The sequence below is a fragment of the Atractosteus spatula genome, chromosome 11, assembly GCF_055471065.1.
Source record: "Atractosteus spatula isolate fAtrSpa1 chromosome 11, fAtrSpa1.hap1, whole genome shotgun sequence".
Taxonomy (NCBI): Eukaryota; Metazoa; Chordata; class Actinopteri; order Semionotiformes; family Lepisosteidae; genus Atractosteus; species Atractosteus spatula.
Genome location: NC_142716.1, coordinates 46,749,994 through 46,766,672, shown reverse-complemented (window position 1 = coordinate 46,766,672; position 16,679 = coordinate 46,749,994). Strand labels below are relative to the sequence as shown.

Sequence of the window (16,679 nt, the reverse complement as noted above, 5' to 3'; positions counted from 1 at the left end):
ACCTGCAGGAGACCTGAAGACTCCTTTCCAGAGCTGTTTAAAGCTTCATGTTCTCCAGTTAAGTACTTACCTAATTGGTCATCGATCACTTACAAGATGGGCTGAAAGGCCAGTTCTCCTTTCTAACTTTTAGTGCTGAAATACAAAATCGAACCAAAAGCTTCTAAGTCTGAGCTACTTGTGACCGGCCATAATACTTTCTTGTCTCCTTGCTCTTGCAGCTATGCTCAAGGTGGTGTCCTCTGTGCTGCAGTTCGGTAACATTGTCTTCAAGAAGGAAAGAAACACGGATCAGGCCTCCATGCCAGAGAACACGGGTAGCTTTTTGCTGTCACTTTTCTCACTCAAACACCGTTCACATCTGTGTGTGGTGTTTCATACCTGCCCAGACACCTCTGCTTATCACTGCAGAGGACTTTTAGTGCACCTAATAAGCTTCAGGCTGTACCAAGCTTTCATTTTTCTATGGTTTTTGGGTGCTTCAAAAAATTCCGAAGGACTGTGTATTTTAAGTACTTCTTAAAGATGGAATAGAATTGCATCAAGCATATAGAAATGTATTCCGTCCATTGCAAAGATGATGTAGGAATAAAATGAAAAACCTTAACTCGGTGGGTATATAATGAGAAAAATGAAGACCTTTGATAAGTGCCTGTATAGTGGAATACAAAGGGTGTTTATAGCTTTGAATCGAATATATGCTGTACATAGTGAGGAATGCAGAAGAAGCATGTTCCATTGAAAATAGATCATTCAAAGAATTAGTTGTCACATTTTCCTGCTCAGGAAAGACTGTATTTACAGTTCTTGGCCGTCTCCAAATTGTCTGCATTTCAGGATGAACGTGTGTCAGAAGATCTCTGATTTATTCTCATCTGGTTTAGTTGTATGAGTAATGTGCACCTTTTAGGTTGCTATAAAATCGCACAGTTGAAATTGCTCAGTTTGTTAAGTAATCTCTTCACTTGTGATGCCAGGGTCCTTTTTGATTACAGCTATTTAATAAGTGCGTCAAGTGAAGGACAATTTTAAATTTTATACCTGATCTTTTGCTTGTGCCAGATGTTTGAACTAGCCTATCTGCAGTAATGTGGCTGAGAAGACGTTTCCTTGAATCAACTTTAAATTTTCCAGACTTCACACAACAACAATATTTCTTTTAACTTGAAGCAAATGGAATTTTTCTTTTCCCAAGGAGAGCATTTTAATTGCTTAGTATTAAAGTCACACTGACTCCTATATATCAAGCCTGTTTACTCCAGGGTGCAATAAACAGGCTTTTTTAAAAGAGCTGCACATACCAAAGATGTTACACATGTGGAAAAAGCCAATTGGTAATTTAAGTAAAAATTAGCAGAATGTTATACAAAATATAATCGTCAGTGGTGGATGTTTATATATTTTGAAAAAAAGGAAATTCATGTTTATTTTAAGCATTTAACAGTTGTTAGAAAGCAGAGAGCTTTCCTTCAATTCTAGATATCCTGGGTCACCCAGGAGCAAAGCAGCATCCATAATACGTATATTCTAGTGTGGCTAGTTTCCTTTTAATTTCCAGTTTGCTTTCTCTTGCACTAATGGTGACAGCTCAACTGCAGTTTTCCCTTGCATCTAATGTGCTCCTTTTCAAAGCCATTTCAATCAGGATTCAGCCAGAGTCCCAGCACCAGAATAGCCCTTGTTAAAGCAGTTACTGATTTGCTAGTGAGATCTGGCTCCAGGTCACACAATATTCTTCTCCATTTGGATTTAAGTACTGCTTTTGATATGGTTAGTGCATAATAATTAATAAGCATAAATAATTTCTAGAAATTATTGTTTGAAACCCTGTTTGGCCACCAGGAGCCAGTTTATGTTGGTCATTTTGCAGAAATTTGTAAGGGCTCCAGCACAGGTATAAATTATCAGCTTGAACTTGGTTTCTTCTTCTTCCTGTTCTTTGTGTCCATTGACGAGCTAATTCTGCCCCCTGACAGCTGCCCAGAAGCTGTGCCACCTGCTGGGCATGAACGTGATGGAGTTCACACGCGCCATCCTGTCGCCCCGGATCAAGGTTGGCAGGGACTACGTACAGAAAGCACAGACCAAAGAACAGGTGGGTTCTCCTGTTCAAGGGCCGGGTGACGTGTTTAATGCATCTTGATGCTTGCTTGTACGAGCAATTAACCAAGTGTTCTGTGTTTTTTAGGTGTTAGTCATTTGCTTTACTAGGTATATATGAAAGGGACAGGATGTAGATCTGCAGTACTGCGTTAAACATGAACAAAAGGGTGTCAACCTAGCAGAGAAGAAAGTATGTTGCGCATCAGCACGTGTGCAGTGTTTTGCCAAAGTGCTCTCCGGGTGCTGTAATTATATTCCTGCACCCTAAGGAACTTGTCGTATACAGGGCAGGGCAGGGGTGTCTGATGGCAGTTTTTTATACGTTTCTTAATCAGAAAATAAAGTAAAATGTCCTCACTTTACTCACAGGTTGAATATTGGAAAAGCATATTCAGTTTACATAGACTGTATTACTTAATGTATTATAATCTGCTAGTTTATTGCTTATTCGCCAGTGGTGTATCTTCTAGGTTTACTGAACACCCATCTATGGAGGTACCAGATAATGTTTTTAATCAGACGCGGGTGCTTGGTCTTTTCAAACGGGGAGTGAGGGGTTCTGTAGGAGAGGTGTACCTTACTTGGGCGTAAGAGTGTCTCTTCTCCTCCAGGCGGACTTCGCTGTGGAGGCCCTGGCCAAGGCGACGTACGAGCGCCTCTTCCGCTGGCTGGTTCACCGCATCAACAAGGCTCTGGACAGGACCAAACGCCAGGGGGCCTCCTTCATCGGCATCCTGGACATCGCCGGCTTCGAGATCTTCGAGGTAGCTTGGAGTCCTGGTGCTGGGGACCAGCACCACTGCTGAGCTGAGTTACACACCCGAACCCTTCATTGACCTCATGACAGGGTTCATTTGAGCTGTTGACTGTTCTCGGCTCTTAAACATGCAGCTGGTTGCTTTTGAACTCTTGCAGTTTACAAGACATTAAATATAACATTAAATAACGTTTGAGTAGAAAAATACTTGCTGATGTTCCCATCAAGCATCTTGTTGATGAAGGCTTAATTGGTAAGTAATTGGTTTTGGCTGGGATAAAGCCCAGCAGGTATGTGAGCCCCCAGGAGCCCTGCAGGGAACTCCTGTCCTGTGTGACCAGAATATCCCCCCTTCACTTGTCCATGTAGATGTTCTCTGTTAGCTATATGGCTTCAGGAGCACACAGCACACAGGAGCTGTTCTGTTAAATTCTGGAAATGATAACCCCAGCCTAAGCGTCGGCCTTTAATGAAGTTGCCAATGATTAAAGAGAAGTAAATCTATAATTTGAACACATTTAAAGGTTTCACTTGACCATGTTTTTGCTGCACATTGAGGTTTCTGATAATTAACTACGGCTTTAGAAGAAGGGAGCTGGTTTGCCACCACAGGAAGAAACAGGGTTCACTGCGTTTAATTTAAAGGAGTGGCAGTGCTACAGTGGGTTACTGATTTTTCTAATAAAATTAGATGGATTCCTTGTTTTGCTGGCCTAACTCAATAACTAAATGGCATTGCTCGATAACATGGATGTAAGAATGAGGTGTGTAATCCATTTATGCTTTTTCAAACTCCGACAAATGCTCATGCATTGAAATGGAAACAGTTATATGAAATTTCATGCTTTGCTTTTTTATATAAAAATTAAGATCTTTAAAAGTTATCCTTCAACCTTCTCCATGTTATTCCTTACCAAGATTGTGTTTGTGCTAGTACTGGATTTGGCAAACGCATAATTAAAATAAAACGCATTCAATCGCAGGCATTCAATCCAGTAAAAGCTGATGAAGTTTTTTACTATTGTATGGTTATTACCAAAGTACACCCAGAGCAGATGAGCAAAGACCTGCATTTTATTCAAGGCACCTCTGCAGTGCTATGATTTAAAGGTTTTTCAGCTGAATGCATTTAGGACAACTCGACTAGTGCAATTTTGGCATTAAATGCATACAGACACTGCAGTGGAGTTGTATCAGGGATGTGGTGGAGATGAGCATACGGAAGGGTTTTCTTAAACTGATATTTTGAGCAGTTGATGGCTGCTAGAAAACCTTTGTTTGTCCACTATTGCTTGGGATGGTGTCAGCCCTTTAGCTATGTCCTCCAGGACTTCCTGTTCACTGGATTCTTTTTTAAAATTTGCTTTAGCTTTGTTCTGAATGCATTGCACCCTCTCTCCTGTAGCTGAACTCCTTTGAGCAGCTGTGCATCAACTACACCAACGAGAAGCTGCAGCAGCTCTTCAACCACACCATGTTCATCCTGGAGCAGGAGGAGTACCAGCGCGAGGGCATCGAGTGGAACTTCATCGACTTCGGCCTGGACCTGCAGCCCTGCATCGACCTCATCGAGAGGCCGGTGAGCTCGCTCATTCTCTTCTCGCTCTCTGTCCCAGGTTGCCTGTCTTTGCGATTGTGCCCTAAATTCAATGTGCTTTTTGGTACTGCCCTGTCCCTGGCAAAGACAAAATACTGAAGCAGGGAAAAATCAAGCTTTCTCGTTAAAAAGCAAAGTTCATCGGCAGTGACTCATTGCTGATGGGGCGGCCTCCCTGTGTTTGGCAGGCTAACCCGCCTGGTGTGTTGGCTCTGCTGGATGAGGAGTGCTGGTTCCCCAAGGCCACTGACAAGACCTTTGTGGAGAAGCTGGTCCAAGAGCAGGGCACTCATCCCAAATTCCAGAAGCCCAGACAACTAAAAGATAAGGCGGACTTCTGCATCATCCATTACGCTGGCAAGGTAGGACTAAGCCACCCACACATGCAACTCCCTGCAAAGGAAGTGTAACTGCTGTTTATCAAGACGACGGGCCCTGTTTCCCAATTTTGTACTCGAAGGACGTGGCTGGCAGATACTCAAAAACATGTTAGGGTTGTTTTCGAGAGATAAGGTCCGTGTGACTGGGTGGAAGGTTGACTTGAGAACGAGAATTGTCAGTATTCCGATACGAATGAGACCCCAGGCCTTTCCAAGAAAATCCCGTGTGTGCAGCAACTCAAACAGAAATCTGTTTCATATCTGTTTGAGTGTCGGAGCATAAGAAGCTAACAAGCTGTTGCGAAAAATATAATTTCTGTGAAACTTACACCCCACCCCCCCAATAGTGGTCCTGATCCTTCAGTATTATCACAGATTTACCCCCCCCCCCTCCCCAGAAGAAATAGTGCTGAAAATTGCCAGATGTCTGAATGGCCAATAATTCACCCAAACTCTGACTTTACACTTTGACCAGGGGTGTTTTCACTGTTTTTTGCAACACTGAATGAAACGGAGGCTCCTCAAAATATCAGTAGAATTTGCAAACTAGCTGACAAACTTTTACTGTAATGTGTTGCCAATCGTGGGTTTAAGTCAACAGCTATCTGATCCTACCAACCTTTGGATCAAAGTCTGTTATTAAACCTCGGTGATGGTCTGGATTGTGCTAGTCAAAAAAACGCCTGGGTCTTGGTTCTTTTTTGCCAACGTTTGCTTGTTTCTATGCTTTGGAAGTGTGCAATATGATAGTGAGGTTGACAGTCTGTGTTTAATATGAGCCTAAATTATTTTTGAACAAGTTTTTTTTTTTTGCACAGCTGATATTAAATCAGCCATCCAACCCACCAGGTGGCTGTTTCAGTTATGTGTGGATGTGTACCATTATCTCCTGGGTATTATGTGAGCCTTGTTGAACTCTGTCCAGGTGGACTACAAGGCAGATGAATGGCTGATGAAGAACATGGACCCTCTTAATGACAATGTGGCAACTCTTCTGCACCAGTCAACAGACAAGTTTGTCGCAGAACTGTGGAAGGATGGTAAGACATCTGTCTGGGCTGTCTACAGCTAAAAAATAGTTTTCCGAAGCAAGCATAAGCAGCAATCTTTTTTTTTTTCACCAAATATTTTGACAAAATAAAATTTATACTCTTTATAAGGACTTCCTAAGTTAATGTAAGCCTTTTTTTTCCTGTGCTGGAGTACTTGTAAAGTCAAAATGTCATGTCAACTGATTTTAATGCAGCTAAAGAGAAATCTGGTGCAAAAGAAAGATGAAAGTCTGCCAAACTGCAGTTCAGAACAATGTTACGGTATGATCTAAAACATCTCCCAAGTGCTGCAATGCCAGTCTTAAGGGTCCTCTCAGTGTAGCCTTCTCAGTCCCAAAAAATGGACAGAGGAACTTTTCCCAAAACATATTGAACCGGGAACGAGTAAATTTACTTTCAGGTCCTTTCTTTGGTTGTTAAATGTACAGAGGTCTTTCAGTTATAGGTCTGGGGTATGTAAATATATGAATAAAACTGGTAGCTAACTTAGGTGCACATTGTGCAGTTTGTCTTTCAAAATGTGTTCTCATGTTGGAATACAAATAGAATTAATGACTTGAAGATCTAACTAAGAAAATTAGAGCATAATGCAGTTCCTCAGTGGTTAATTTAGTGTTGTGTTTTTGGCTATACAAAAACAGCACATGGACAGTTTAATTACTCTACGTATTCTTTTTAAAATGTTCTGAAAATGCGTGTATTGAGACTCAAAGCTGTCAATATCTAATCAAAATGGACTAATTCCTACTGCATGCCTTCTGTACACAGAGTTGAAATGTTTATTTATCCATTAATAGTGCACAGCATGATTAACTAGCACATGGGGGGTATTTTGCCTCATACACAGGAGCCCTTTTCAGATTCTCTCCAGCTGCTTAAGTAATTCCTCACTTTTCCACCGGATCCACTGTGCTGCACTATCCCATGATAGTGCAAGACTGACACTTTTTGTTGCCTGTATTACTAAAGGTTCGCATTCGTGAAATGAGAACTAAGTTTGCACTTAAACACAGATGTAATAATAACTTGAATGTGCACATGGGTTTCATCTGAGAGGATCAAGCTGTAGCGTGTGGTAGCTGTTCTCGCCGTTCTGAACTCTGAATCAAATTCAGACATGAGCACTTCTGAATGCAGAATATGGATTACTGATTTCTGGGGTTGGCAGTGTGGAGGAGTGGAGATGTTTTGACGCATGGTCATTGTTCATTAGCCTTACACATTCTGCACTTTGGTTGAGTCAGCTTGGTTTTGTTTTGCATCAAATTTCCCCTTTTAAATGATTTAAAGACCCAAAATATCCCCTAATAAACAAACCTTCTGGAGTTTTTAGGTTCTGTTTTTTTTTTCATTTCCGTGGAACATTTGGAACTGGAAATTCCTTACATTTTGTGAGCATTTAGCTAGTATTAAAACAGCAGATAAACATAGTAGCAAAAATGATTTAAGTGATGTGGTGGTTGTTATCCAGTTCTGTTGTTTTCTTGGAGACTTTAAAGCTGTAAAACGTTTGTAAAAAATTTGAAAATAGTCATGTTTGGAGAACATCTGTTTTCACCCAGTGCACAAGAATACTAGTGCTACTTTCCTCTTTAAACTCTGTGTATACCAACAGTAATTTAATAATGTTTCAATGTGCATGAAATTTTCTGCTCGTCTAAACTTGGATAATTTGTGATTTCCTTTCTAGTCACATGCAGTACTAACCAGAGTGTTTTTCTGTGTTTGCTCTATTGTTCCCTTTTTATTTTTCCCCATTTTGTTTTCCTCTCTCTCTCTGTTTCTCTGCTGTAGAGATTCAGAATATTCAAAGAGCCTCTTTCTATGACAATATTTCTAGTCTTCATGATCCTCCAGGTGAATGTATACGATGCTGTAGGTCTTTGCTTAGGACCGCATTGTGTACTTTCAGAAGCACTCATCGCTTCTAGCCTTGCATGAAATTAATGCATTACTACTAACAAAATAAATTAATGATACCTTTCAGCAATGCTGTTCATAAGCTATGATTTCAGCTTTGTTAGATTTTTTTTGTAGCTTAAGTACTGCCAGAGCCTTTTGCACTGGTTACAAGATATTTTAGCAGTGATTTTTATGGACAACCTTATAGACCAAGTAATTCCATCCCAGAGGGGGAAAAAAAACTCTATTAGAGGTTAGAGCTGTTTTGCTAGTTTCTAACATGATATCAGAAATTAAGTTTCTGTCTGTTTGCTTTTGTTTAGCACAAAATAGTTTTAACTATTAACAGTTTTCAAGTTGGATTGTCGAGGTGGACAGGCAAATTGGAGAAGGCTTCTTGGTAGATGCCAGCCTTTGGTTTCAGTGGCCAGTTTTAATGTCAGAGGATGTTAATCGTGATGCAAGAGTGTTTTTATTATTCATGTGTGGAAGGAGGTGTTTTTAAAGGAGAATTGTTGGGCCTTGCTCGGCGTATCCAATTAGCCTGAAAACAATATAAAGCTTGTTCACTTGAAATCCAAATGAACTCTTCTCTAACTTCCATTTTTGTTAATCCAAACAGTTTAAGAGGGGTTTTCCTAGAAGGGTGCAGATAGATTTTGATAGTGAGCACTGTAAAAGCAAGTTTAAGAGAAATCCATCTGAATGGTGAAACAGTATCAGTAGGATAGCAATACATGTCTTGGAAAACATACAATTCAGGGTGTTGTGCAGATTTTGAAATTTGAATGAATTTAGGCTGGAATCGGGGAAAGGGTTGTTTTTATCCAAAAGTTATGCTATCTTGCCTGATAACTTGATTAATGCTGGATAAAAAAAGTTTAGGAGAAATCTTGTTAATCAGTTAAGTCAACTTCATATAGGTTCCAGTATAAACTGAATGTACTTCTGCTACCTAATATTACAGTATAGAGAATTCTTGTCATTTATTAGCCTCATTAACTATTAGCTGCATTTTATTTTTCTGGGAATTGTATTAAATTCACATAGAACCTTTGCATATGGATCGTAGGCCTTAAATTTACCAAAGGTCTGGCAATCAAGAGTGTTGTTGTGTAGTATAAAACATAAGTAACGTGTTTGTAAGTAATTTAAAGTTGATCAAAGCAGAACTAAGATGTGTGAAAAGTAAGTGAAACAATTTTGGCGACTGGATTTTATTCCTCTAAAATACAGAGCGAGTAGCATGAAAGGGACATTTTGATGTATTTTTATAGTCTATTTCTACTTTTTCAGAACTTGCGATAATTTTTTTGAACTTTTTACTGCATCATTGGAGTGCTAATACTGCTCGTCCTAGTATTGAGCAAAAATGAAGCTGTTACTCTAAAACATTAGTTTCAAAGTTAAAGTAAATGGGGTTCGTCAGTTGGCATTTATTTAAAGTATTGACCTTATTGTCCGGACAGTGAATTAAGTGCACAGTGATTCAAAAGACCTGGCCATGCTGGAAAGGTGCCTCTGGGATTTCTTTCTGACCTAGGAACACCTAACATTGCGGGTTTCATTGATAGAAAAGCACAAGTTTCTTCTCGTGGGTGCTGGTAGGGGTTAAGTTGTATAGTTTTTAGATGACATTCACAGGGAAGGAGAACACATTCGACCTCCCTAGTCTTCCACAGACCAAAGGCTACGTTCACCCAACCCGTCTGGAAGTTTGCTAGTTCACAATTGTATTGCGCATTTTCCAATATAGCTGAAGTTGCACTGTGTAAAACCTTTGAGACAGTATCACAGTTCATATGCTTTTTTTTAAAGAAAAAAAACAGCAGCCTCATCAGTGATTTTATTTGCGAGAAAAAAAAATTGTTAGGCTGCATAAATATACGATGCCATAAGAGCAAAATATTATTTATATTCAGATGACCCGCCGTTTTTAAAATTTACCATTGCAGTCTGCTTCCTTTGTCTCCGGCCTGGTCACACTTCTGAATCACTCCATCTAAAAAGTAATTAAAAAAAAAACATTTAACTGTAGTAGCTCTGGATCATGTTGCCAATAGATAACTGTTCTGTTCTTTTGTGCAGCTGTGAATGAAAAGGAAAATATTGCTTAAATTATACTTTTTTTGAGTTCCATGAAAAGATTTTCTTAGTAAAGACTATAAAACCATCATCAAAATAACATGGTACTTTCTCTGCAGATGAAACTGCTGACAGTGTAAAGATTGCTGAAAGGAGTGATTTATAGTGAATGTAAAAGGCCTGCTTTATCAAACAATTAGCATAAACTCCTATCCCTCATTGACAGAACTGTCTCCCCCGCAAATATGAGCGAGGATTGTGAAACAGTCTTGCTTTTCTTCAATCGCATCTTTATAATGTCCATTTTAAAGTTTTGTCTGGTTTCAATTAACCATTTTGGTTGACTTCCAGTGAGCTTCCAGTGATTGATTATTGCCGGAGATAGTGTCAGAGTAAAAAAAGGGGGGTGTTTGCTTGTTGTAAAGTAGATGAAGTCTGGCTGTAGTAGAACCGACTGTGTTTATATTTCTTTTTTTGGATGAAATTCTTCCCAGTCCCAGCACTCTGGCTCCTCCTCAATATAGAGAAAAAATAAACCTGTTGACTGCAGCATTCTAGCTTCTAAAGTCTGTGTTGTTGATATCAATTGCCTGTGTAGATAGTAAAGTTATGTTTTCTGGATTTAATTAACAAAGCCATGGCAAGACGTGCAAAAACTTTAGGATCTGTTTTGGTGTAAAGTCAGGGGGGCTGTGCTGCTGTAGCCCACTAAACATTTGTATTATCCTAACCCAGCAGAATAAGTTAGTTCAGATGCAGACAATATCCAGTATTCAAACATTCTTTTTGAGTTGTTTGGGTGTGGTTTGCTAAACAATACAAACTCTGTTCTTGCAGTATGGTATTTTCAGTACTATTAGTGCTTTTGCTCTCTGTAAGTCCTCCTTTGACGAGTCTACATTTGTACCTTTTTCTTATGCTGATTAACCTAATTAAAAATGTTTTATGTAGTTTGTTCTATTGGTGTATGAAACCTTTTTGTGCTTTGACAGTTACTTTGTGAATTGCTCCTCAATTAGTTGATAGGACATCTCTGGTTCTGTATGATCTCTTTATTACAGGTCAGCATGTAGTGCCTCTTGCTCACAGTAGAACACTTTCTGCCCAGTCTTGTAGTTTTTGCTTTCTGCCCTTTTTGAGGGATTCAAGTGAAATGCCTTGGGTGAACTGCATGAACAAAACTCTTTAAACGGACATTATATAGATTCGATGCATTTAACGTGCATACGGGCAAGCTGCTAAACAAAATGAGGGAGGATTCCATTTAATTAAAATCAATTGACTGCATTTTGCAAGACGCTAAGGTTACACGGCACAAGCATTCTGAATTCTGGGCATAGTCAACCAGTTCTGCTTGTGCTTTTTTCCCCAAATCAAAGCTGTAGTTAAATCCGAAATTGTTCAATTGTTTGATTTGATACATTTTTCTTCCCCTTTGCTGTTTATGCTTATAGTTTAGATAACCCATCTCCAGTCCACGATGCTGTCTGCCATACTGTAGGTGCCACGTGTGATTGTCTACATTCATCACCATCATGCTTTAGCTGCTGCTCTTTGCCGCTTTTGAGACTGTTTTCCTGGTTCTGGAGCGGCTCGGCTAACGGTTCGCATTTCTCCCTTATTGCCGACAGTGGATCGCATTGTCGGTCTGGACCAGGTGGCAGGCATGAACGAGACGACCTTTGGTTCGGCCTATAAAACCAAGAAAGGCATGTTCCGCACGGTTGGCCAGCTGTATAAGGAGTCCCTCACCAAGCTGATGGCCACCCTGCGCAACACCAACCCCAACTTCGTGCGCTGCATCATCCCCAATCACGAGAAGAGGGTAAGCCCTGCCTCTCTTCCCTGAGCCTCTCAGCTGCTCCTGATGCAGTCGGAAAGTCCTCCCCACATAGTTTCAGAGTACTGTGCACCCCTGTGAATCGAGGTGAGGCCTGCTGAGCTCCGTCAGGCCTTGGCTGTGTTTGAACTTCCTGAATGCTGAAGGGGACAGTTTTGAAGTGGTTGAGAGGCTCACCTGGGGTCGAGCTCGACTGCCTTGAGTGGGTGGTTATCGATGGCGTGTGATTGTAAGGCTATTCTTGAACTGGAGTAAAGCTATCGTAACAGTGTTGGTAGTGCGTACCTGCAACCCCCCCCTTTCCGAACAGTTACAGAGGCAGGCCGGCAATTGCTGTGAACCTCTGAATCAGGGAAGCACATCTTCAAACCAGAGGACAGCTTTGCCTTCTGGTTTGTATTCTCACTAAGCTTTTAAGTGCATTAACTGTCTTTATTTACTTAAATAAATTGAACACCCTTTTAACCAATTTAACTGCCTTTCTAGGTTTTTAAGTCCAAGTAATGTAAGGAGGTATGTACAGCATGCCAGGTTGTGGACTTTTAGAGCTGGAGGTGTTTGCCTCAGCTCTAAATCTACACATTTGAAGTTACAGCCGAAGGAAAACATTTTACATACAATATTACTCGTGGCTGACCTTGGCTGTTAGTCATTGCTCTGCGCTGCACTAGTGTCACATACACAGGATATACCACTTGGAGAGCCAGTTTGAAAGATTTATGCTTTTATTTGTAACTTTTTGGGGGAGAAACAATAGGACTCCTGATTTCCAGTAATCTCTAAGCCCTGTTCTCCGCTCTCCCTAGCAAATACGTGGATTTCTTTGAGAGTATTTGTTTCTTATGATGAAATAAACAATTAAAGGAAAACCTCCTATGGTGATGGCTGTCGACAGATTAATAATAAAAGACATTTTGTTTCTAGGGGATTAAGTTTGTTTAAAATTAAACTTTTGGAAAAAATGATGCTTGGATCCTTTGCTGGCAGCAGTAGGATGAGAATGTGTGTGTCCCGGTGGTGTGTTGCTTGAGCGGGGCGGTAGCTATGGAGATCACTCCGGTATAGCAGAGCCAGTTTGCTGCAGCTGGGCCTGGCTGCGCTGACCCTGACCCCTGACCCCTGACTCCTGCGTCTCCCCGTTCCGCCCCTGCAGGCAGGAAAGCTGGACCCTCACCTGGTGCTGGACCAGCTGCGCTGCAACGGGGTGCTGGAGGGGATCCGGATCTGTCGCCAGGGCTTCCCAAACCGCATCGTCTTCCAGGAGTTCAGACAGAGGTAATGCCCACGGCGCGGGGCTGCAGCACGCGGACCATGCGCGGCGCCAGATGCAATACCCCCCAACCGACACGTTCTTCTCCCTGACACTGCCGTTAGACCCGACCTGCTTACATCTTTACCGTCTTCGTTGAGAAGCAGGGCCCCTCTTTCTGCCCAGTTTAGATGCTCTCCAGTATCACATCGCAGCTCTAAGCAGCTTCTTTGCATTTTTGTTCCCTCCTCTATGGAAAGTCATGTGGTATTTTGTTGCAGTTAATGATGTTCGGCTTTTGACCTAAATAAGCAGCAACCTAGCTCTTTATAACCACCTGGGCAATAGTCACTTAATCTTATTGTTGACTTTAAAAAGGGTCATACTTGTATTTAGGATTAGTAGCCAGGGACCACAAGAGAAATCTTAAAATAGTTGAAATACATTTGAGTGTAGGTTAATGGATGAATTGTTATTATTAAGAAGCTATACAGTTTGTTTTGAAATGTGACAAATCAATTTTCGTTCTGTTTTCTTCATATTTATAGATATGAAATCCTGACCCCTAACGCTATTCCTAAGGGCTTCATGGATGGAAAACAGGCTTGTGAAAGAATGGTAATTTCTATTTTTTTTTTATTTCTGCTACTTGAAGTTTTGTAGTATAACTAGGAGTTATCTTTCTGTCCTGGGTTTTGAGATGGTTTGAGATCAGTAGGCTCATCACTATAAAAAGTGGTGTAACTTAATGATTGCACGAGCTAACCCAAGTGCTTGTTACTCATTTTGTTGTGCTTAATTAAAGATCCGAGCCTTGGAACTGGATCCGAACCTGTACCGCATTGGACAGAGCAAGATCTTCTTCCGTGCTGGAGTCCTGGCTCACCTGGAGGAGGAGCGAGACCTGAAGATCACCGATATCATCATTTACTTCCAGGCTGTATGCCGGGGGTACCTGGCCCGCAAGTGAGTCCAAATACTGTGCAGATTCTGTTTGTTCAGTGACCAATCTATTCATTATATGACCTTGTTAAATCAAAGTTTGGCAACTTCCTAATAGCCAGAGGCTTCTAAAACCTGTGTTGTCAGTATGAGTTTGATCAGTGGATGGGTTGAAATCATAGTGCTAGCAAGAACCGAGTGTTAATAGCTTGAATGCATATATCTTTATTTCAGGGCTTTTGCTAAGAAGCAGCAGCAGCTCAGCGCCCTGAAAGTCCTGCAGAGAAACTGCGCGGCGTACCTCAAACTGCGGCACTGGCAGTGGTGGCGGCTCTTCACAAAGGTGGGTCTTCTACTTTCAGCTCAGTTCAGAGCAGGTGTACCTTAAACCACATTAAAGTCAGAAAATATCAAGTTCAATTTGCTTACTTCAAGTCACATTTCTTTTCCTTGTGTTGTCGCGAAGCTTGGATTCATCCAATGGATTTTTTTTTCCTGAAAATAGTTTTCATTTCATTACTGTTTTTGATTTTGGCCTAGAGAAAGATCAGTGGGTGCAGCAACATGAATATTAAGATCACATTTTTTCATGTAAAACATTATCGGAGGCGGCGAGAAAGGGATTCTTGTCTTTTCCCTCTCGTGATCCTCGTGTCATCGCTGTGTGTGAACTGCCCCCGCAGGTGAAGCCGCTGCTGCAGGTGACCAGGCAGGAGGAGGAGATGCAGGCGAAAGACGAGGAGCTGCTCAAGGTGAAAGAGAAGCAGGTCAAGGTGGAAGGAGAGCTGGTGGAGATGGAGAGGAAACACCAGCAGGTTGGTCCTCACAGCTTGCAGGCATCGGTCTGGATCGCATCTTTAGAAGAGGCCACAAATTATCATTTGAATACATTTCTCTTTAGCTGCATAACTAGTACTTAAGGGACTGGGAACAGAAATGGAAACCCTCTTGAAACCAGCTAGGAGATGAACAGTCATGCGTAACCTGTATGTGTTTGGGAGATGAAAGAGAACCAAAGCACCAGGCAAAACCTATACGGTGACATGGAGGATCATACAGTAGTTAGTAGTGCTAACCTCCATTCCACCAAAATACTCTTTCCTCTGGCATGGATCCTGTTAGGTTTAGTTCTGGGATAAAAAAAATTTAGGATACATTTCACAGCCATAACATTTTTGACCAAATATTGCTTGCTTTGTGGTCAAATCATAATTCATTGATCGGTGGAGATTCAGGATTTGTGTATACAATGTGTAACTGTAGACAGTGTTTGAAAAGTATCTCCACATTTTGGAAATAGGTAAAAAAAAGTTTAGTGTCTAATGTCATGAGGAAGCTCTGTGGTAACAATGAGCCATCAGTTGCGTCTGGGTGCGTCTCGGCTAGCTGTTGGAGGAGAAGAATATCCTGGCAGAGCAGCTGCAGGCGGAGACGGAGCTCTTTGCAGAGGCCGAGGAGATGCGCGCCCGCCTGGCAGCCAAGAAGCAGGAGCTGGAGGAGATCCTGCATGACCTGGAGTCCCGCGTGGAGGAAGAGGAGGAGCGGAACCAGGCCCTGCAGAATGAGAAGAAGAAGATGCAGACGCATATCCAGGTATTTCCAGAGCGGCACTAGTTGGGCTGGAGTGGGTGTTTTGTATTGCCCAGGAGATGATGGAGCACTAGATGTAGAGATCCACTAGGGTGTGTTAAATCCAGGTGTTAGGTTGCCTTTTGCAGAAGTGGATAGCAGCTTTTCAACATCTACAATGCGTAATATATATGAATACTCACATGTGGTGGGTTTTGGGTAGAGGGTAGATGCCAGTCCTGCTAAATAAGCTTTCAGCGAAGAGGTAATACACACCATCTTGTTCAGCTTTCACACTTGATGAAGTAGGCCTGATGTTCATCCTGGGTGTACGTGATTTTCCAGCACCAGTTGCAGATAATCCTAGAACATCCTTTGAAGTGTTGCGTGTTCCACACTAGAGTGGACCCTGAGAGACGTTCTCAAGCCCACTGCCAAGGTGACTCTGGGCGTCTCTGTTCCCACAGGACCTGGAGGAGCAGCTGGATGAGGAGGAAGCAGCCCGCCAGAAGCTGCAGCTGGAGAAAGTGACAGCCGAGGCCAAGATCAAGAAGATGGAGGAGGACATCCTGCTGCTGGAGGACCAGAACTCCAAGTTTATGAAGGTAACCATGATCCACAGGACTTCACTGACTAACTGCAGAAAAGAGGGCTGGAGCTGTGGTCTGTGCAATCTGTATAAGAATTCAAGTCGGTCCTGAAAGTGCTGCTGGCGGCAGAGTGGCTGTAGAATAAGATTAATAACTCATTAATTGGAAGCCACTGCCTGTGATCCTGCACAACTCTTGGCAGACTTTAAACATGTGGCACCTCTCTCTTCACAGGAGAAGAAGTTGCTAGATGACCGTGTGTCCGAGATGACCTCCCAGCTGACCGAGGAGGAGGAGAAAGCCAAGAACCTGGGCAAGCTGAAGAACAAGCAGGAGATGATGATCGCAGACCTGGAAGGTGGGTGGGTGGGGGGTTGGGGTTGCCTCTGACCTTTCCTGTGTTCATTTCTTTTCCTGCAAGAAATCCCTATTACATGTAGCATGTAGAGATCAGAAAAAAGTCCAATGTTCGTTGAGCAGCATGTCCCAAGTTGCTGAATCCAAGATAGACTCGCTGGAGCAGAGAGAAAGAGCATGCACCATTATGCCATTGCCCTTCTGTCAGGAGTGTTAATTAGATCCCCACTCAAAGTGATTTACTGTTGTCTGCGGT

General features: G+C 41.9%; 1 protein-coding gene across 3 annotated transcripts in view; it reads left to right on the top strand.

Annotated features, from left to right (window-relative positions):
• Positions 1-16,679, top strand: part of LOC148824204 (myosin-10) — a 77,138-nt gene that overhangs the window by 47,546 nt on the left and 12,913 nt on the right. For all 3 annotated transcript variants that reach the window (XM_088927903.1, XM_088927902.1, XM_088927901.1), the window contains 15 exons: positions 222-317; positions 1,977-2,095; positions 2,715-2,867; positions 4,266-4,439; positions 4,646-4,819; positions 5,763-5,877; positions 11,508-11,701; positions 12,870-12,991; positions 13,514-13,583; positions 13,771-13,931; positions 14,142-14,250; positions 14,591-14,722; positions 15,294-15,500; positions 15,944-16,081; positions 16,301-16,424. In XM_088927903.1, coding sequence (XP_088784029.1) covers positions 222-317; positions 1,977-2,095; positions 2,715-2,867; positions 4,266-4,439; positions 4,646-4,819; positions 5,763-5,877; positions 11,508-11,701; positions 12,870-12,991; positions 13,514-13,583; positions 13,771-13,931; positions 14,142-14,250; positions 14,591-14,722; positions 15,294-15,500; positions 15,944-16,081; positions 16,301-16,424 — 2,088 coding nt within the window. The remainder of the gene's footprint in view (positions 1-221; positions 318-1,976; positions 2,096-2,714; positions 2,868-4,265; positions 4,440-4,645; positions 4,820-5,762; positions 5,878-11,507; positions 11,702-12,869; positions 12,992-13,513; positions 13,584-13,770; positions 13,932-14,141; positions 14,251-14,590; positions 14,723-15,293; positions 15,501-15,943; positions 16,082-16,300; positions 16,425-16,679) is intronic.